The sequence below is a fragment of the Scyliorhinus canicula genome, chromosome 14 (genome assembly GCF_902713615.1).
Source record: "Scyliorhinus canicula chromosome 14, sScyCan1.1, whole genome shotgun sequence".
In the NCBI taxonomy this organism is placed as follows: domain Eukaryota; kingdom Metazoa; phylum Chordata; class Chondrichthyes; order Carcharhiniformes; family Scyliorhinidae; genus Scyliorhinus; species Scyliorhinus canicula.
In genome coordinates this window covers 141564335-141586671 of record NC_052159.1, presented here as the reverse complement: position 1 = coordinate 141586671, position 22337 = coordinate 141564335, and the positions used below count along the sequence as shown (strand labels likewise).

The 22337-nt window shown below is 40.8% G+C and overlaps 1 protein-coding gene across 5 annotated transcripts in view; it reads right to left on the bottom strand.

Annotated features, from left to right (window-relative positions):
- The window catches only part of rbm26 (RNA binding motif protein 26), a 92232-nt gene that overhangs the window by 35028 nt on the left and 34867 nt on the right, over positions 1-22337 (bottom strand). For 2 of the 5 annotated variants that reach the window (XM_038817694.1, XM_038817697.1), the window contains 10 exons: positions 21551-21687; positions 21349-21440; positions 18772-18962; positions 16120-16377; positions 15438-15677; positions 13612-13755; positions 10157-10297; positions 8143-8284; positions 5784-5943; positions 2470-2634 (listed from right to left, as the gene is read on the bottom strand). In XM_038817694.1, the coding sequence (XP_038673622.1) occupies positions 2470-2634; positions 5784-5943; positions 8143-8284; positions 10157-10297; positions 13612-13755; positions 15438-15677; positions 16120-16377; positions 18772-18962; positions 21349-21440; positions 21551-21687 (1670 nt within the window). The remainder of the gene's footprint in view (positions 1-2469; positions 2635-5783; positions 5944-8142; positions 8285-10156; positions 10298-13611; positions 13756-15437; positions 15678-16119; positions 16378-18771; positions 18963-21348; positions 21441-21550; positions 21688-22337) is intronic. The other 3 variants (XM_038817696.1, XM_038817695.1, XM_038817698.1) reach the window with 3 other exon arrangements.

Below are 22337 nucleotides of genomic sequence, written 5' to 3'. Positions count from 1 at the left end.
GTATTCTGACCCAGCTGAACAATCCAAGGGGTCGATATGGTCAACTGTGTCAAAGGCAGCAGACAAGTTGAGGAGATGGTAACTAGAGCTGTTCAGGTGGAAGGAGTGGAAACCTAATTTGGAGGGATTCATATATAGAGTTTCAGGAAAGATAGAAATTAATTTGGGAGATGACAACATGTTTAAGCACATTGGAAAGTCAAGGGTAGATGGAAATGAGATGGTGGTTTGCAAGAATGGCGAGGTGAAGTGTTGCTTTTTTTGAGGAGAATGCTGAGAGCAGATTTAAAGGGGAGAAGAAATTGGGTGATCAGCAGTTTAGTGGGAAGAAGAAAGAGGGAATAGGAGGAGGATCTCATAGACCAGATAAGCACAGAGAGGGCATATGGGGAGATTGGAGAGAAACGAGAGGAAGTTGCGAGCTCAGGGCTGGGGCAAGAAAGCCTGGCCAGGTGAGTGGAAGAGAGAGACATGAAATTTGGGAACATGGCAAAATTAGCTGATCGGATTGTCTCAATCTTAGTGACAAAGTAGTTTATGAGCTCCTTGCACTTATTGTTGGAAGTGAGGGCGGAGGGACAGGGTAGAGTTGTTTAAGACAGTTTGCAGATTTCACATTTCAGGGGGAATCCGGAGAAGTTTTAACAGACAAGAGGGTCCCGTCAGATCTGGCAGCGGATGATTAAGCCAGTTGTGTAACATATCCTTTCAAGTCCGTGTTGCTTGGACTTAATGAGCAGAGGAGGGTTGCATCAGGGTAATGTGGGTGACTGAACACCGGGACATGAAAGGTGGAGGTTGAAGGCACGCTTGAGTAAATCAGTAGTTGCGAAAATGCTGTGACGAACGGGGGTGGCTGAAGGCTACCTAGCTGGGGAGTTTGAAAGTGCGGTCAGTAAATTGAGGAATGTTTTTTCCAGGACTGGGTACAGAAGGTAGGATTGGGGTGTGGAAGAGGGATAGAAGTGAAAAATCCTTATAGGTCTGATCCTCCATCTCTAGGTTCTGTCTCCAAACCTGCCCTGAACTAATGGGAAATTTGCACCAAGGGGCCATAATTGAGACAAGTTTCATTCTGCAGCAGAATGTACAGTACCTGACCTCAAGAATACTTGATACCCATACTGAAATATCAAAATTGTAACATTTTACATCCTCTATCACCCATATCTTTGTCCTGAACACAACATAATAATGTTGGTTATTTGAAAGTGGGTTGAGTCGCTGCCTGAGAAAGGAACTATTGAGTCAAATTATATTAGGTCCAGGTCATGTAAACAATGTTGCTATTTCGTATAGAAAACATAACCAATTATTATCTCCCTAGGTTTAGTGGCCTTGCTATCATCACATTGTGAAGGATAAATCCTTAGGGGCACACGTAAAGTTAAAATCTTGCTGTCATCAACTTCCATAGATCTTCAGTTACAGATACAAATTTATCGTGGTGATCTAATTTATCCACTAAAAGCAGTAAGAGCACTACACTCGGCACTCTCCAAACCACAAACAGGCAAACTATCAGATAAATACAAACAAACAGGCTGAGTTGCCTGGATTCAAACGATATAGAGGTTTGACAATTAGTGTACAAGGGTGACTATATGCAACATTGTCCCATCCTTCCAAAGCTTAAGAGATCGCTTCCTATAGAACTATTTAAGTTTGCAACACAAGAGGGAACCATTTGATTAATTGTGGGCGGGATTTACTGACCACCCCGCCACGTGTTTTTTGGTAATGGAGGCAGCTTGCCAGCGTGATCTACCAACTCCGCCGTTGCCAACGTGATTTCCCAGTGACAGCATCCCTCGTCACCGGCAAACCTGTGCGCTGGAGTGGGAACAGAATTTCCTGCTGCCGTGAACAGCCGGTAAATCCCGCCCTATGTGCACAGTTCAGTAGCAATCCAAATCTCATTCCATCACTTTCCTCTCTTGCACCTCTGTTACAAACACACCTGCAAGCAAAACATGAAGATAGTGGACATTGATACAGGCAATTAATTGGGAGACGATTACCAAAGCCACTGGAAGCTGACTGTTCAGAGGGGGGAATTGGAAGAGGCATGGAGAAACAGGAAGGTCAACTGGTAAAGAGGGTACCGTCACAGCCCACTGCTTTAATTTGCACAATATGCGACAGAGATTGCCACGCCAGAGTTGGGCTCCTGAACCACAGCAGGTGATGTTTAATACAGGTGGCCACCAAGGCGCCAACCCTTAATCACACGAAATGGAAGGCTGCCATAGCAAACCAAAACTGCATCTTTCACAGAGGAAAATGCTTATCACCAAAAGTAATAAAGTCAGTACCGTATATGTGCCAGCACTGGGGGTGATCCACTGGGTATGCTACAAACATTCAATGGTTAATGTAAATTACTGACATTCTCATATTAAATCCTAAAAAAATGTACTACCTCACTTGCAACAACAAACTAAACTATATCTAGCAAAATGTAGTTACCTTTTGATTTGAAGTCGGCTTTTGCTGAGAATTGCTTTCTCGATGCCAGTATACCTTAATGAATCGATTATTAAGGACTGCTTCTGTACTGGAGATTGCTCTCTTTGCTTCTTCATGCACAGCAAACTGAATAAGGGCACCCTCTAGATCGCCTTGGTAAGCAACCTTGAAAAAGTAAATCAATACATTTAAAATGAATTTCAAATTTCTCATACATCATCACACAGTGATCAGAAGTCACAGGTTTTCTCTCGCTCAAAATTAGCAGATGCTTGCATAATCTGAGCACTCAAGCAGAGAACCAGACTACTTGGGGCACATTAATGGATAGGGATTTCTTTCCCACTTCTGGCTAGCACTCCATATGTGTTCCTTCACTGTGCTGCCCACGTAATGGATAAGTCCCTTCCCTTTCCACCCTCATTCTCCCAGCATTGCTCCATTTTGCAAGAATGAAATAAAGAATCACAACTGGTGGAAAAGGACTGACTACGTTTTTCCCCATTTCAAAACCAGTCTACAAGAAAAAGGAGGGGAACAAAGGAAAGGTGAAGCAAAAGGTTTTCAAAACATAATTGACATTAAACCAAAGCCACATTTGCAGATACAAATGGATGTTAAAGATCGTAAGGAGTTCAGCGGTGGGCCATCTACAGTCCTTGCCACCATTCTTACCATCAACACTAGCAGAAACGGTTTCATTGGGCATTTACTTCATTAATGCTTACGGAATTCCACTGTGCTCTGCCTACAAACCAAGAATCCTCGGATTTCAAAATTATTCTTATTGTATGTGACATGATATTACAAAGTCTTCCCTTTTTAAGATCGACATATTGTGCTGCTCCCACAGTCATAACCTGGACACAAACTTTACTGAGTATCATTAGCACTCATTTTGAAATTGGTTTTAAACTACTGTTGACGCAAAACAAAGTTGAATCGGCTTGTGTAAATGTGCCTCTGTCTAGTAATGTAACAACGATTTTCATTAACAAAAGTTAATACCCGATTAAAATATCAGACAAATTAATATAGAATTATAGAATTTACAGTGCAGGAGGAGGCCATTCGGCCCATCGAGTCTGCACCGGCTCTTGGAAAGAGCACCCTAGCCAAGGTCAAATCTATTAAACACTGGTTGGCTCGCAGAAGCAATTTATAACCTAACTTGTTGAATGCTACGTGCTGTGTTATATTTTGCCACATGGTGGAGACTGTTTTCAGGGACAAGGCTATAGTGGCACCTGCTGGCAGCAGAAAACAAGTTTTTCAGCCAAAATAGTCCATACGGTTTAGATGACTAATTCATAAACATTTTTCCAGAATTAAAGACAAAAGAAAATTATGCCAAGTTAACAAAGGCTAGACTCCAGAAATGTTCCAAAATTTAGTCAGTAAAGAATGGGAAAATAATGTTAAGTTAAATATCTTGGGTCTTTAGAAGATTCTTGAAAAGCTGCACGTTTTTTCTCTTCCCCTCTGTATGGCTTGTACAAATTCTCTTGCATCAACTGTAATATTTTCACGAATAAAGCAGCAACTTTAAAAGTTAGCATTCCTGACTGCAGGTAGTTATTTCCGTGCAAACTTACCACACAATACGGCCGTAACAACCAGTAGCACCCTGGAATGAGGACTATTGCCGTGCAAAATGCAACCTTACCGCACACAATGTCAAGGGAAGCATGCAACTTGTACCATTCAGTGAAGGGGAACATGCACCACAAAGTAATTTTAAGATTCCAATGTATTTTAAAAGGTGGAATGCACATGACAATGAAAACAAAATCAGAAGCTCACAAGCAGACATTATTTTCCACTTTACACTCATCACTTTAAATACACTTTGGGAACTGGGATTGATTTTTACTTTCATAATGCCAGAATTCACTTGCGAGTCCATATTTCGGTCAGGTTTGTTGCATTCACTGATATGAAACCATTGTTAGTTATTATATGTTTTGAAGCCTACTGTGAAATCTGGCGTAGGACCCTGTTACATATTAAGTATGATGCAATTGTGGCATAAGTGTACACATACCTCTTCAAAAAGAAAAATCGTTACTGCATGATAAACCATGCACAAATAGAATCGTCAAGCATAATTCAAAAATAAATCATCAGCTGGAATGGGTTGTCAGGAGAGCCATCGAGGCAAGGACACTAGATTTCTTTAAAAAAATACTCAGGCTGTAATGCAGTCATTGGATTCATAAACTGAAAGCAGGAGTTGAAATGCCCCAAGTACCTTCTTTATATAAAGCCACCTGCATTTCTCAGAGCAAAGTGCGTTTAAGTGACACGGTTCAAAATCATTTAACACTGAAATCATTGTCAAATTAAAACCCAACTCTAGAAGTATAGAATAGGCATCAAGAATGTTTGCAGAGAAACTCAGTTTGCAGGTATTTTTCATAAACTGGGATCTGACAGCTGTTCCATCAGGTTTGGATGATTCGGGTGGTGAATGATTAGTAAGCTTAGTCGTGGCAAAGTGCTACCCATTTCTATAAAAGGGAGACAGCTAATCCAAGCAGTTTTATAGGCCAGTTAGTTTAAACTCCAACACTAGCATAAGGATTAAGAATCTTCATTTCCCCAAGAATAAAATTACAACAGAGATTTAAAAAAAAAATAGAGATAGCCAACACAAAATGGACAATAGTGCGAATTAGACCTCAGCTTTGAGGAATGGTGGCACAATTGTCGTGGATATAGAGCAAATGGACTTGAGGGATGACTCTGACAAAGTACCACATAGGAGATTATCAGAGGGGAAAAAACAGGTATGGAAATGGGGAAAGATTGGCAAACCATATTAAAAGTTAGTTAGAGGGGAGAAACATATGAGGATTTTTTTTACATAATAATTGTCTCCTGCTCTCATGATTCAGTTCAGGTTTTCAAATTCAAAAGGCAGCCACAATTCCAAATACATATTTGTAAAGAAATAAATATCACAAGGTTTAAGGGCTGATATGGTGCTGGGCACTCCCCAAGGCACTGGTTCTATAATTTGTTGCTCATAGCACCATCTACAGATGCAACACACACAGAAAACACTTTCAAAAACTGCTATATTCATTGGAACCTTTCCCAAGGCCAAGGCAACCAATAACCCACAGGTCAACGGTCTCAATTTGGGTCAGCAACTGAGAAGCTTCTTTTGGATTTACTAACATTGAGCCTAAGAAAGGTTACTATCCAGTGGTCTCCGTTATAAAATGCACAGATAGACATTGGGTGAAAACAGAACTAGACTTGGCTGTGAAACCCTTCAGAATCGTCCTTCCCCGCGCCCAAATTCCTACCTGTAAATTCACGATTGTTCCAAATTTGCTGAAGTGCTCATTGAGCTTGCTGATGTTATTTAACTCCTGTGGAACCTTCCGGAGCTCAAGCTTGGTATTTTCAATCCCGTACTGTGGTTTCTTTTGAAATCCTGGATTGTTTGCTTTGTTGAAATTTGACCTGTTGAAATAACAGATCACATTAATCTATGTACTTAAAACGTTCACCACATAAAACTACTGCCTGCATATTTTATATACATTTTGACTGATGAAAAGCTATCCATATGTTGATTAATATCCCATGTTCATGGTACATTGCTTATTTGGATATCCAGCCCCATTTGAAGCAAAGTACATTGCTAGGACTACCAATGCGGAATTGGTTCTCCAAACAGTCAGATCTTTGTAGCATTCCCATTATATAGAACCAGTAACTATTTAAATTTATAAATAATTGTGTCTGCAAAGTTGAAAGAAATGGATTCCACTGCTGCCGCACATTAAGGAATCCACTCCAACAAAGCCTTCAGTTTGAGAACCAGGTTTGGCCGAAAATCAATTGTAAAATTCCTCCAATTTATAAAATAATTTCTCAGACATCACACGAGCCTTTTAAAAGCAAGACACGCGCTATCCATCGCTTACTCTGAAAAACACATTGTACTTTGGAAAGAATTGTAAACCATAAAAATAAAAACCACCATATAATTCAGTTACAAATGGTTTCAGACAACTACTACCCCCAGTGCAAACTCATGGCCTGGTGTTTCTAAGGACCACATTTTTAAAAACAAGGCACATAACACTGGTGGCAAATGCGCAATTGGAAGTTATAACAATTCTTTCAGTGAAATCCTATTGAAATTGGAATGAATGGCATCCCGGCACAGTTCTATATTTACACTCCTTGGTTTTGCTATTACTCCAAAATGAAGACACAGGGCACAGCTCCCAGTCCAAAACAGTATTTGCCAGAACATTAAAACTGAAAACACAATGCCCTATCTTCCTACAAACTAGAGGGTGTGGAATCATTTAGAATCACCTAGCCACAGTTTTTAAATTTATCTCATCTTTCATAACACTTTACTGCTATTTTTGTTCAGTTTTGGTGCTGTTCTATGCACATTCCTTCACTTTTTCTTCTGGTAGACAGAGGTTATTTTTGCTGGCTGTGGAATCTAGAACATGGGGGCACAGATCCAGGATACAGTATTGATAATTTTGGACAGAGATGAGGAAAATGTTTTTCATTCTAAAAAGTGTTGTGAATCTTTATAATTGTTTAGCCCAAAGATGCGCCATTGTTGACTGTATTTAGATTGGGATAGACAGACTTTTGGTCTCAGGAAATCAAGCCATTTTGGTGAACAGGCAGGAAAATGGAGTTGAAGCCAAAGGTCTGCCATGATTGTATGGGTCAAACGGCCTACTCCTGCTCCCAAATCCAAGTTCCCAGTGCTGGTGAATTGAAAGCAGAGTTCCCCCCATGGGATACTCGACTAGAGGGTGTTGATGTGAGTGCACCCTGCCCTCTATGATTGTAAGGGTGTGGAAACATGTAATCTGCTTGGTCAGCTGACATCAAAAGATGGCTACAACCATGGAAGGCGCTTTCGCAACCTATCAAACTGTTATACCGCCCACAAATCCTCCCATTACTTCACATTATTCTCCATGGGATATGAAAAAGCAGCTGCAATACTCAATCCGCTTTTGCAGAGTTCCAGTAGGGGTCAGTTGACAGTATACAATTATGTGAACCTTGACTAATATTCCCCACCATACATCAGGATGTCTGAACTATAGCAAGCGTACTGCAATCAAGTGGGACCAACTAATTCAACAGAGACCAAGGATCACACCGAGGACCTTGCTGGTTTTTGAGGCTCAGCTGTTGTGCAAAACCACTAAACCATGAAGAGAAAATGATCAAATTTTCAATCCTTTTTTGATATAAAGCACATCTCAGTCATGTGCCATCCCATGACATAAATTACTTGATTCGGAAACATAGCAAAGTTGAACTTCAGCCAACAAATATAGGAATCAACAATAAAGAAATTGAGGCTAGCAACTGAAACTTATTAAAATATGAATGGTTCCAAAGCCTACGATCTTAAATAAGATGTAGCTAAATATATGGAACTGTTGGCAACAATGGGAGAAACAAATACCTATGGAATGGAGGGATTCATAAAGTGCTGATTATACAAAAAAAATAGATGCGCCATATTCTTAAATGTCACCAAATATTTATTTCATTGATGTACCACTGATGAAATGTTACTTTGCCACCCCAAACCTACGGAACTCTTACTGAAACGGTCAGTGACAATAAGTTTACAGGGTTCATTTGCAATGCTAAGAAAATTACTTGTCAAACCAGAATTTCTTTGCAGACACTCCTTCAGCAGTCGCAGCAGCACCTATTGTACGTTTCCGGGATTCAGAATCCACCACTATTCTCATGTTGTTATTGCTAGCCGGCTTTTCTGTTTTCACAGTTATATTTACAGCTAGAATGTGAACAGATGGAACATAGTAATTTTCAAGACCAGAACATACTTCAATGAAAACTTATTGCTAGCTGCTCTCTTTAATGAATCATATATCAAACCACATGGGAGGCAGTCATTAAAGATGAAAACTTGCATTTATCCAGCATCTTTAAATACAGAAGAAAATACTTCAGTGCTTCAGAGATGCACTATCAGACAAAATTGATACTGAAGTAGGTCTAATTATGCAACTCAGTGAGGAAAACATATTTGGTGGAAATGTATAAAAAGAAAATTTCAGAGTCGAGATCATGGCCAACATGATCGGGTAAAGAGAGTGGGGAAAGCTGAAGAAGCCAAAGTTGGAAGAATGCAGAGTTCTCAAAGAGATTTACAGAGCTGGAGGGGTTATCGAGATACGGAGGGACAAGGCCATGATGGGATTTGATCACAAGAATAAGAATTTATATTGGAGACAATGGGGGTGCCAAATTAGATGCTCAAGCACATAAGTGATGGGAAAGCAAACTTTCAGGTTAGAATACAGGCAGATGTTAAGCACCATCTTCAACCACCTTATGGAGAAGATGGAAGGCCAAATAGAATGTCATGGTTAGGGTCAGTCTTAAACAGATAAAGTGGCCAGCATACTGAATTTGGAATGGGCAAAAACCATAGCTTCAGGATGTGATCATCCCGAAAGGGAACAAAGTCCCCCAGCGAGCTCGTTTAACCGAGTGTTTTCCAGGCACTCGCAGTGCCAGGAAAAACATGGCTATTCAATGCGACTCACTTTGAATAAGGGGCCTCAACGGGGAACACGTGGCCAAGGCCGTACATAGCCCCGTTTTTCACAACGGGGAGCTCCGTTTGCTGGATCTCCCCATTGTAGCAGATCTGGACACCCCCCTTGCCCCCCACACTGGGCACGTGCGCAAAAGGTGCCAGCTTTGCCCATTGGCAGTGCCAGATGGGTGCTGGCCTGGTACTGCCGCCTGGGTGCCAGGTCCTAACAGGGGGCCTTCAGGACGCGCGACAACGCAGAATCGCCGAGCAGAAAGTTATAGACAAGTCCCGCACACGTGAGTACGGTCTCAACCAGGGACCTTGGATTCATGTTGCATTACATTCACCCCCCACTATCTGGCCTGGGCTTGCAAAATCCTATCAACTGTCTTGGCTGATTCACACCTCTTTAAACCTCTGATTATCGCTCTCTCCAGTTGCTCCGTCTGGACCTGTAGACTCAATTACCTGCAAAGCCTTGCATTCAAAGTATTGTATTGCATCTTTGACTCTGTCTAGATATATGTTTCTGGAACCCAACTCTTCATTCACCTGAAGGAGCAGTGCACCGAAAGCTAGTGGTTTGAAACAAACCTGTTGGACTTCAACCTAGTGTAGTAAAACTTCTTACTTTGCTCACCCCAGTCCAACGCCAGCACTCCACAACATAAAAATATGAAGCTGGAGTGGCTCAGAATTATCCAAAACTCCCTAACTCAACAATTAATGATTCCTAACCAGAGGAAAACCTTTCCACCGTTCCACTCATTAAATGCTTCAAAATTTAAAAAATCTCAATTAACCCTCTTCTTGCTATCTCTGTTCTTGGAGGAAGCAATCTTAGCACAGTACCTCAAGTCTCTCCTCATCAGTGTTGCATCCTATTAAATCAACATCATATGCTTTCAATGGCTTTACTGTCCCTTCCATATAAAGTGCCCAAACTACACGTAACTGACCCAACTCATTCTATGCTCCTCAGTATAAATTCAAACTGCTAAAATGAATTAAATTGTAATAGTTAAGCGCCATTATTGCAGGGGCTAAGGTTTTTAAGTTTTTACCAATTGCAGAGTAGATTTTGGTATCTAATTTTTACTATACCTCGTGGTGGTAGATCCATATCGCCAGATGTAAGTCCGATCAAGTTAGGTCTTTGGCTGTGTACCCTGTGTCTGTAAACAGGTCTTGAAGTACTGGTCATACTTGGTGCTTCAGGATTGTATCCATCAGTTTCATAGGGTTCTGCAGGCAAAAACAAACAGGTGTGATCTGCAAACCCAGCCTCATTATCCTGTGGTGAATCAAAACCTGGCACGTCACTTTACAATGACAGAAGAATAAATTAGGAAATGCGCACTGAGTTAGGAGAGATAATCCAAAAGGTAGGCAGAAGTGGGAGGAAGACACCGTACTGGACGCAACAAGAAGGAAATGGGAGGACGACCTGGGGATGGAGATAGGGTGGGGACTCTGGAGCGAAGCACTGCATAGGGTCAACTCCACCTCCACGTGCGCAAGGCTCAGCCTGACGCAACTAAAAGTGGTACATAGAGCCCACTTAACAAGAACCCGTATGAGTAGGTTCTTCCCGGAGGTGGAAGACAGATGTGAACGGTGCCAAAGAGGCCCGGCCAACCACGCCCACATGTTCTGGTCTTGCCCCAGACTCGTGGAGTACTGGACAGCCTTCTTCGAGGTTATGTCCAAAGTGGTGGGAGTGAGGGTGGAGCCATGCCCGATAGTGGCGGTCTTCGGGGTTTCAGAACAGCCAGATCTATTCCTGGGGAGGAGGGCGGACGCCCTTGCCTTTGCCTCCCTGATCGCCCGCCGTAGAATCCTGTTTGGCTGGCGGTCAGCAGCACCGCCCAGAGCTGCGGACTGGCTGTCCGACCTCTCGGAATCTCTCCAAATGGAGAAAATCAAATTTGCCATCCGAGGGTCGGACGACGGCTTCCACAGAACGTGGGAGCCATTCATGCAACTGTTCCGGGACCTATTTGTGGCCAATGTACAAGAGGAAGAATAGTCGGGGGAAGGTAGCGGGAGGGGGGGGGGGGGCTACAGGTTCGGTACGGGGGTTCGATGGCTAGCTAAGGCCCAAAACCAAACTAAATAAACATGTTGAGGGGGGGGGGGGGGGGGGCGCAGTTACTACTACGGAGATGCTTACCTGTAAATATGTATGTTAATTTTTGCGTGTTTGTTTTTTTTTTCTCTCCTAACAATTTGTAATTTGTTCAATATAAAATATGAAAACTGAATAAAAACATTTATTAAAAAAAAAAGAAGTGGGAGGAAAAGGTTCCAGCGAGTAAGACCGAGACAGCGGACTTCTGTCACAAATATTGAGCAGGGGATGCACAGAAATCCACTCGGAAGAGGAAAGAAAAAGTTCCATATTGATGTTTTAGAAAGTTGAGGCAGGCGAGGGGCAGCACGGTAGCATGGTGGTTAGCATAAATGCTTCACAGCTCCAGAGTCCCAGGTTCGATTCCCGGTTGGGTCACTGTCTGTGTGGAGTCTGCACGTCCTCCCCGTGTGTGCGTGGGTTTCCTCCGGGTGCTCCGGTTTCCTCCCACAGTCCAAAGATGTGCGGGTTAGGTGGATTGGCCATGCTAAATTGCCCATAGTGTCCTAAAAAGTAAGGTTAAGGGGGGGGGGGGGGGGGGGGTTGTTGGGTTACGGGTATAGGGTGGATACGTGGGTTTGAGTGGGGTGATCATTACTCGGCACAACATCGAGGGCCGAAGGGCCTGTTCTGTGCTGTTCTATGTTTAGTGCAGTACCACACGCAAGTGGCAGTTTCCACTATCCTATATCGTCTCCCCATAGTTTATTACTTACTGTTGCTTTAGAATTTATAGGCGGTGGAGGGGGAAGTGAGAGGCACCAGCAATGATGATAAAATCAAGTTTAGAAGTTACAAAAATATGGATAAGAGCCAAGACACCAAACTAGAAACAGTCCAAGAATGTGATGTTTAGAATGGCAAAGTAATCTGGCGCGAGCAGCAAAAGGACAGAGCTATTCTCACTTGCTAATTCTCCTGACTGTTGGTTACACACACACACACACACACACACACACACACACACACAAAATAAGATGGGTGTAAAATCGGAAAATGTTTAGAGTTGGATTTAAAGCTGCTCTTTAAAGGGTGTTTTTGAGGAAGTGAGATATAAAAAGTCTCATGCTCTTTAGTTATGGCACCAAATAGAGACCAACATTTGTCTTTTGGCAACTTTGGGTAAGGACAGCAAAAGTAATTGCTTTTCTACATTAAATGCCAATTGAAATTTCCAACAAAACACAAATATTCTGCCCCACATTTATGCATGCATTTGATATTTCAATTACTTGCCACCTTAAATATTCTCTAACTGTCCTTGCTTGAGGTCTAAAACTAAGCCATTCCTTACTTCCCTCAGTCATCTCTTTCATCAAATCCTTTAAAATCCATGCTTGGAGTCACCGTTAAAAAACTACCCAATGCAATGAATCAAAGTTTTAGCCATGATATAATGCGCAGTACAAGTCATTCAAACAAACATCACAAGAATATCGATCATCCTCATTACAGCATTGAAATATTGCAAGTTTCCAAATACAAGAAAGCAGACATGTCATCAGGCAAACGGTGGTTACTTTTAAAATAGTGGTAACATAGAAAATAGGATCAGTAGGCCATTCAGCCCATCAAGCCTGCGCCACCATTAATTATCATGGCCGATCATCCAACTCAGTAACCTGTTCCCGCATTCCCCCATATAATTTGATCCCTTTTAGCCGCAAGAACCATATCGGACTCCTTCTTGAAAACATACCATGTTTTGCCCTCAACTGATTTCTGCAGAGTAAATTGGACAAGAAGCAAAATTTCAATTTGGCACACTGAGGTCTTAGAAAAAAAAACAACTGTAATAGCCTTCAATTTCCTCATATCTTTTACAGACAGAATAAACGGTTAGCAAGCAATAGAAATTGCATCTTATGCCAGAAGAATGATCGATGTTAAAAATGTGCAACCAACTGCTCCCTATTGTATACATGACAAATCAGATTTGGATGAAGACAACCATTATTATTATCCTTCCAAAATAACCTGCCCATCTTCCAACTTGTACAACATCAAACCATTGATTAAGAGTTCCCTGCCCTATGTGCAACCACCATTGCTGATCACCCGCTGCATAAATATCTGTTGACATCTGCCCTTGGTGCCCACAAATGTCTGGTTTCCTTTGTGCAAGGTTCAATTGTGGAGCACTGGGCATCATGCTCAATAAGCTCCTACCATATTCAGCCAGCTCCCAATGCGCCGATTCCAATGTCTTCAACTGGTCACAAATCTACATCTGTGCCGAGTATTAAGGAGTCTCTTACTTCTTTTGTCCAGATATATTGTGTCAAACATTCCCCTGCATTTGATCCAGCTCAAGCAAAACATCCTCAAACTTAACCCAGGGTAGCAACCTCAAATGCACTATTTTTAAAAAATTGAATAGAATGTCTTACTTAGTCGGCCTAAAAGCAATAAAAATATATTATTTTACCTGCTGTATATGGAGGAGGCTGTACTGCAGGAGGCTGGTGATGAATCACTGACGTGACAACAGGAGGCACTGAACTAGTAATTGAGCTTGGGGGTGCATCTAATCCCGGAGGCTGAAGTGGTGGTAATGGTGGTGGGGGACCTACTTTAAAAAAAAACAGCAAAACTTATAATGCCAACCGTTCTTTGAAAAATCTGTAAACATGCAGGCTTTTGCAAACAAAAAAACTTCAGCAAAGCCTCGACACCAAACCTAATTTGGGCCGAATTTCAGAGGAAAAGCAAACCTGCATTTATATAGTACTTGCAAAGGTTCCTCAAGCGCTTCAGTCAGTGAGGTGCGATAACTATTTTGGAGGCAAACACAGCAGCCGGGTTTCATACCGCCTAGTCCCATAAGTGGCAATGACATTAAATAATAAGACAATTTGTTTTTGGTGATATCTGTTGAAGGAAAACTGATGGCCACTTGACACCAGGAGAATTTGCCCGAGACCTTTTACCCACACTGAAGTAGGGAAAAATAGCTTTGATTTAACATCTAATTTGAAAGGTGGCTACTCCAACAATGCAGCACTCCTCACTGGTATTTCAGTCAAGATTATGCATGAGAGTCTCTGAAGTGGAGCTTGACACACACATTGTCTGCCAACAAGAGTGCTACCACTGAGCTATGGCTGAAATACAGAAACAGCAATACTTTAAAACTATTAATATTTCCAAAACAAACACGTTTTTCATTTTAAAAACCGATTTGGGCTGACATTCAATATTTTTGAGACCTGGCACAACAAATAAAACCAAAAGATTTCTTGGCCAGACAGCAGTCCTCTTTTGAGAAAGGAATTGAGGCCACAAGGCATCCAAAGACCATGGGCGTGCCCTGTATAGCATGAGAGCAAGGAAAAATAATCATGATTCTTAAAGCTATAAAGATGGAAGAGATCTTGGAGTGACACAGGCTTGACCTCATTTTGGCTACTGGATAACAGACCCAATCTCACCTATTGCAAAGACAACAAATTGTGAAATTAAGTCCATTCTTCTTAATTCTGTCATTCTTCTATCCTACCCCTTTCCCGCAGACATCAATTCTTTAATGTGATACCTGAAAGAGCTTTTGTCACTTCCTTTTACTTTGTCCAAGTGGCCATTGATTGGAAGCCTAGACAAATCTATAAATGGGTTATTTAATTGAGTGCGTCTTCAAACTGTGCCTGATCTTGATCTCAACGGTGATCCACATGTATATTTACAAAAATAGTTTTAGGACAGGAAACAAAGTAGAAGCGTTAGTTAATTTTCTTGCTCCAACCACAGGAATTCTGAGCTTGATCATGGTGCCACTGCAGCAACAGAGGTCAACCAATAATTTCCCTTGATGGACAATACTGTCATATTCTAAAGACAAACCCAGTAATTACTCACAATTTGATAGATAGCGAGGAAACTCAAGTAGGTCAAAATTTAGGAAGGAAATCGGTTGCAAAGTGGTGGAATAACAATCGCCTGAGAAGATTGTAAGACAGGTTGAAAATCCCTCATCAGAAATGCTTGGGACCAAGTGTGTATTGGATTTTGCGATGTACTGCGCAGGTATGGCGCATGTTGGGAACTGCTCAGGCATGGCATGCTCAAAAAAAAGTGCGGATTTTGGAATTTTCCAGTTTTCAGATAAGGGATGCTCAACCTGGACGCCAATATGATTACTCTTACACATACACTATCATCAATGGCTTGAAAAGCCGCGCTATATTCTGTTCAAGCGTTCTGTAATTAGGCTGTCATGTTTCAAGTAAAGGCATTAACAGAAAGCTTATACTTTACCTACAACAGGAGGCAGACTTGGTGGTAATGGTCCCGGTGGAGGGACTGGAGGCCTGAGATTAACAGGTGGAGGAGTCAGAATCGGTGGCGGTGGAGGAAGGACAGGAGGATTTGGTCCCTCAACTATTGGAGGCTGTGAGGGAAAAGGCAGCATGCCTGGAAGATTCACATCTTCGACCACTACGGGATCACTTCCGTGGTCAAATGGACACATGTCACCTCTCATACAGAAACCTTTTTCTGTAAAACACAAAGAAAGGCAGTGTAAAGCACATATAATTAAAATGATCTGCAACACATCAAAATAAAAGTTTTGTGCCAATGTATAATGCATAGTTGTTTCAACAATACAGTACAGTAGAAGCCTCTTAATGGGACATCACTGCTGTGAGCGAAACATTCCCTTTATCCAGCCGTTCCTGTTAAGCAAACACAGGAGAATGCAGGGAATAAATGCATGCCCGTGCCAGGTGTTGTGCTTTAGTGAACATTCCTATTATTAAGAACCCATTAACTAGTATGTACTGTCTTTCCAAAATGGTTTAATTTCAATTCCCTAGACAAGTTATTGTTCATTTGATCTCCCCACCGCCCATGATCAACAATTACTGTATTTGAATTTAATAAGTTTGTGCTTAAATTGGGTGACAATCTGGTTTAACGTTGTAATAACCGGTCTTACCATCATAGTCTCGACAACGCTTCTTTGGAAGTGGCCCTCTTCCGTACGAGTTATGATCCATCTGGTCTTCATGGTACTCTGACCAACTTTCTGTAGTGGTGTTGCCATGATGAGCTGGTGCTATAACTGTGATTGCACTACTCAGAGTAGGAACAGGATAATGGCCAGACGTCAAGTTTGGCACAGTATTGGGGGTGTAGCCACTTTCTGATGATTCCGTCCTGTCAAGGTCATATTTTGATTTCCCCGAATCTCGCTCTAAAAATAAAAGGGATCCAATATTAAAATTTCAACTCTTTCATCAATTTTTTGAAGAACTTACTGAAAGCCACAGCTATAGAAATGGTTCATACTTTAGATTGATATTCACGTTACTTACACATCACAATTGAAGATATGAAACTATACAACACCAGATACAACATGAAATGTTATCAATGGAAATCCCTGGTTTGCCACTTGCACCAGAGAGAATAAATTATACAATAAACATGTTCCAAAATGAATAGAATTATTACAAATTAACAGTTGCTCAGTAGTACATAAACTTGAATTTTGCTGAAAAAGAATGATGTTGCCCAACCTTTAGATCAGGACAAAAGCTAGAATCCAAATTTCAAGCGATCACAACAAATTTATATTACAGGGGAAATGGGTTCTGATTGAGCGTCCTCTCAGTTGAGCTTGTAACGTGGCTCATTTATGCTTGCTTGTAGTGACATACATTACCATGCAGGGACCCATTCTCTGCGAACAAAGGAATATGTTCAAGCCTTGTACATTTTCTCAATTACCCACAAGCATCAGAAGCAGATGTTCCCCGTGGCTTTCTCCATCGCAGCGGCTCGGCTGATTTGCCAACCATTCAAACTCCCCTTGCTCCTATGATATAAATTGTTGCAATTGATTGAAATTTGGCATTCTTGCATTTGTCCTGCTGAGTGCAAGACAAAAGGAGATTTGGCAACATGTTTCTCTTTTCAGCAAATGTGAAAAACTAATTGCTGGAAATCAAGGCACTCACCTCAAACTCTAGTTCTTGATTCACAGGTCAAACAAGTGAACTCAAAGTTTGATATAGCTAATAAACATTTTCCAACTCATGCATGTCAAAATAATTTTGATAAAAGAACATGCGATAAGTCAGCAACAAATGTTCAAGTAGCAACTGTATGCATGATGCATGTCTTTGGGCCATGGAAGATTCATCAGTGAGACCCCAACAAATCTGTACCTTGTACATAACATACATTAGTACAACTCCTTGCGTTTAGGTCATCTTTAATATAGTGAAATATCCCATGATACTTCACAGGAACATATTGGACAAATTTGGATAACAAACCAAACAAGGACAGATGGCTAAAAGGTTTGTGAAAGAACTATGTTTTAAAGAGTGCCTTAAACACAGAAATTTAGGGAGAGACTTCAGAGTTTAGAGCCCAGGTAGATGAAGGCTCACTCATCAGCGATGGAGCTATACAAATTTGGGTACATGCAAGTGCAAGAATTGGAGGGCTGCAAAGATCTCAGAAGATTATTGGGATGGAAAAGGTTAGAAATGAGGAGGAGCCTGGTTAGACAAGGATAAGAACTTTAAAATAGAAGCCACATAGGTCAGCAAGCAGAAAGTAATGCTTCAATCGGACTTGGCATTTGGAAGGATATCTTCAGCAGAATTTTGAATGAGCTCAAGTTCATGAAGGACAGAATATGGGAGCCCAGTCATTGTCAAGTCTGGCGATATCAGCCGGAGGGCTGTCACATGGAGGTCCCTCTGAAGTGAAACCACATATCCACAATGCAATGTTGAGAAAAAGACTGCCTTGGACATTTCTGCAGCTTGTGGAGTAATTTTGTGACATACATCACTATGTCACAAAATAAAAAAGTTATGTCACTTTGGAAACTGGATAACATTCTTGTGCAATCCTGAAGTTGAAATTTTGGGTCTTTTATAGCAATGAAGTGATTGAATGAAAAGCTTTTCGACCATATAGTATGTCATGCCAGTCTGAAATGAAGATTGACAACAACCCAGTTTATCAGTGAAACCCATCTCCAGCCACACACTTGGAGACACGCTTCCTACTTATTCTTCTACACTGCAAGCACCGCATCAACTGATCTGGTACACACTGTATCAGGCATTTATAAAGAACAAATGTATATTCTACCCTTCCATTATGCAAAATGCCACCAAGCTACTTAACAAAAGCTTCAGGCTGAGAAAGCAAACAATTTCAGAATAACAAAGCTAGGAATGATAGGCAGGTTTCAATAAAAGCAGATACTTTGTGCACACGCATGGGAAACTGGTTCATGCTGCTCAAACTCATGATACAAAAGGCCCCTCGAGGCTGCTCTCTTATTTAAAAAAAGACCCTATATACCCAGAGAAGGAATATATTTATCTAATTAAAAATGACAGTATGCCTACTCAATATGCCATGTCCCATCAGATTTAATTTTTATTTCAATTTAATACTCAAAAAGGCCAAGATTATAGAAAGGTTACCCTGCAGTATTCCTTTAGGGGATCACAAACTTACTCAATCACCAGCATTCAAGACCACAAGTTAGCATAAAATGCTGATCCAACGTGTTTTTAAGTACAAAGCTCAAGACTTATTTACATCAGAATATAACTACCTCTGCTTCTACTCCTGCTTCTGCTCCTGTCCCTGTTTCTTTCCTTACTCCAACTGCGACTCCGACTCCTACTGTAGCTTCGGCTTCTTCCTCTTCTTCTGTTGTATCTGTCCCTGTATGAATCTCTCCTTGATGGATATCGGTCGTACTCCCTTTTACGAGAACGATCATTTTTTCTGTCATCGCGGTTTCTAAAAGTTAACAGAAACTGTAACATTACTGAATGATTATCTGACTGCTCTCCTGACCTTAACTGAAACCCATGTACTCATTAGGCAACTATTGGAATCTAGCTGATTATGCACTTTTCTAATCCAGCTACAGACTAACATTTTTCCTGCTGAAAAAGAACTCCATACAGGTTTCAGAGCAATTCTGATAGGCTGTTTCAAGGTTAATATATTATGTGGCACACATAATCAATACAACACCGTGTTCTCACAGTTAACCATCCTAAAGATATTTTTGGCATCCAAGATTTGATAGAACGGTAACATATTAAAATTTCCCTCATATTTACCAATTTAGTCCCAAGGTAAATATCTGCTGAGTCACAGGCAGCAGGAAAGATCCAGGTTCGAGCCGATCTCAACCAAGGTAACAGTAGCCACACTAACTGGGTTAAATGTCATTAGGTTTTTGGATGGTGGGGTTGGGGAAAAGAGAACATGTTTGGGACGGTTGGAGGGGTAAGAAAAGAGATACGGATAGGGGTCCCCTATTTCAATCTAGCCATTAATTTCCTGGGACAGGACCATAGATGTTATTAGTCTGTGGTGCCGAGGGAAAAATAGATTGACATTTGGCATTTATACATTTCCAATGGCAGGATGCATGCCACTTGTAGATGAGACACACTGCTGTGTATTTCCAGTATTTTTAGTTTCTCCTCCGAGGCTGTGCAAATATCGCTTTATACAGTTAATGGTTAGTTTCAGATAGGGTTTAAATGATTTGGAATCCTTGGTTTGCATAACAAAATTTATAAGTTTGGATACTCTTCCTGTGTGCTACCAAGGCTTCTGGAGTACTGCTGGAGCATGAAAGTAATCATAGCCACAAATCAGTAGTTCACAGAAAGACGGGTTGATGAATGAATTAGCAGGGTAAAACCGTTACTGTCCCATATTTTAAGGAAGCAAAAACTGAACTTGTTCAAACCTTTTCTGAAACCCTTGCCCACTATAAGCAGATAGTTGAGGTTCATGAAAGGCACATCGGTGTTGAAGTCAGTCTTAAAAAGCCAACTCTGTGTGCTGAAAGCATGTGGCATTTAGAAATTTGGTATAGATTCTTGATGGGAGTAGGCCTCATGATGGATTCATGGCCAGTTTCCAGGATACTTTATATAAGTGACTGTAAACAGCATAATACCGAGTAACTGACCAGTTATTAGTGCAAATTTTAGGGCACTATTAAAGAAACATAAATAATTAACTCTGAACAGAGGAGTATTACCACACCCCAGCTGAGATTAGTGAGATGCACCTTGGGCCAGGCTGTGATGCATCAATCGTACCAAGATGAAATATAGGGTAGTGTTACTGAACAAAAATATGGTTAAAAATGATCTATAAGATCACGCCAGATGACCTAGTCTGCCGGGCATTCCATATTTACAGCCTTCAAATTGTAGGTCACAGACAATCTACTCCTTGGTTGCCCAAGAGAGTGTTGGGAGTTGTTTCTGTGTATACTTTTTACTTAGACTATATCTGGAGTCGTGTTTTTTTGGAGTAGTGTGTTTTTTTTTAATTGATGCAATTACAAGGAGGATGTTCCTACCCTTGAGAAAGCATAGACGTCTTGAATGTTATTCCAATTGACTTTTGAATATTGTTAAAGGGAATTTGGAAAACTGCACTCTCAATCATTAAGACTGGTTGCTAGCAAAACAAAAAGAGGAAGGCTTACATATACGCGCACACACACATTACAATTGTCAATCTATTATTCTAGTTATTGCGTATAGCAGATAAATCACGCTTACGTGAACACAGTTGCTATAAGCAGTGGGGTCTTTACTTATGCCTGGTCTCCATTAAAAATAAAATCCACAAATTCTCTTCTGCCTGCATTTCTTGGCCCACTTCTGCACTTCAACCTGCAGATGCCATTGCTTCCTTTAAAACAATTCAATTGATCAATCCTTGGCTATTTTTCCAACAGCTTTCAGAACTTCATCCATGCCAAGAAGCTTGTGCCAGCTACATCTAATGTTTAGATTCTAATTTGAGTAGCGCACTTAGCAGTGACCTCTTGGGAGCAATGAAAATTTGACTTGATAAATGGGAGCAACCATATGGTGAAAAGTCAAAACTTGTAAAGAGGACAAGCTCCTCAGAAGTGGGTAGAAGATAATTAAACAAAAAAAATAAGAGTTGGAAAGAAAACCAAGTCATGCAAAACCACAGGAATGACTCACTTGGTGCTTGATAATGGGGATGGCAAATTTGGATAGATGAATGTTAGATCAAAATGGCGACATAAGTTTCCACGGATAAGGTTATTTTAAAAATTCTGACAGCTACACAAGTATTTTTTAAAAAATTACAAATTTTAAAACAGCACAATTACCGGTTATCTCTGTGCCGTGATCCCGATTGCAGTGGGCTGTGATTCAACCTCCTTGTAAACTTTTTGTCTCGATCATCTTCATCTTTGCCTCCCTATTTTTAAAAGTGGGAAATTGAACAAATTTGAAGCTGAGCAGCAGGAAAAATTTCTAGTTACATAATTTCAAAAGGAAAATCAAGAAATACAATCATGTTAAACATACCTCTTCTTTTCTATCCTCTCTTTCCTGCCGTTGTGCCGGCTCAGATTTTAGATTCACGGATGGCAATTGCTCAGACTGAGGTAGATAACTCTTTGCAGTTATAGCTTCAAAAAGCTTTTCTACAAATGTATGAGTGTCTGCAAAGGAATATAGTATTATTGCAATACAGCTACAACAATAAAACGGCCTACAAAATGTAACAATATTCTACTACAATTTTTAAAAAAATTTAGAGTACCCAATTATTTATTTTTTCCAATTAAGGGGCAATTTAGCGTGGCCAAGCCACCTACCCTGCACATCTTTGGGTTGTGGGGGCAAGACCCACCCAGACACGGGGAGAATGTGCAAATTCTACACAGACAGTGTCCCGGGGCCAGTTTTATTAGAATTTAAAGCACAAGACAAATGAGTTACATTATCAGGTGATTTTGTATTTTTAATTCAAAACTGTTCTTCCATGGAACAGACAAAATAAATGAACCATTGATTATTTCAACCTATTAATTTCTTAGGTGTGAATATGTTGTCAAGTGTTAATACTTACATTATAGTTTACAAAACCATTGACAATTTGTAAAAGTGCAAAATTTAAAAAAAAACTATATTTTAACTTCAATTACTTAGTTCCGAACTAGGAACATATTTAAAAAAAAAGTAAATGGATCACAGCTTGGACCGTCTTAGTGTCTGAAGGTTGTGGATTCAAGTTCCACTCCAGAGATTTCAGCACACATTCGGACTAGCACTCGCACTGCAGGGGATGCAGCCCTCGTGGAGGTGCTGG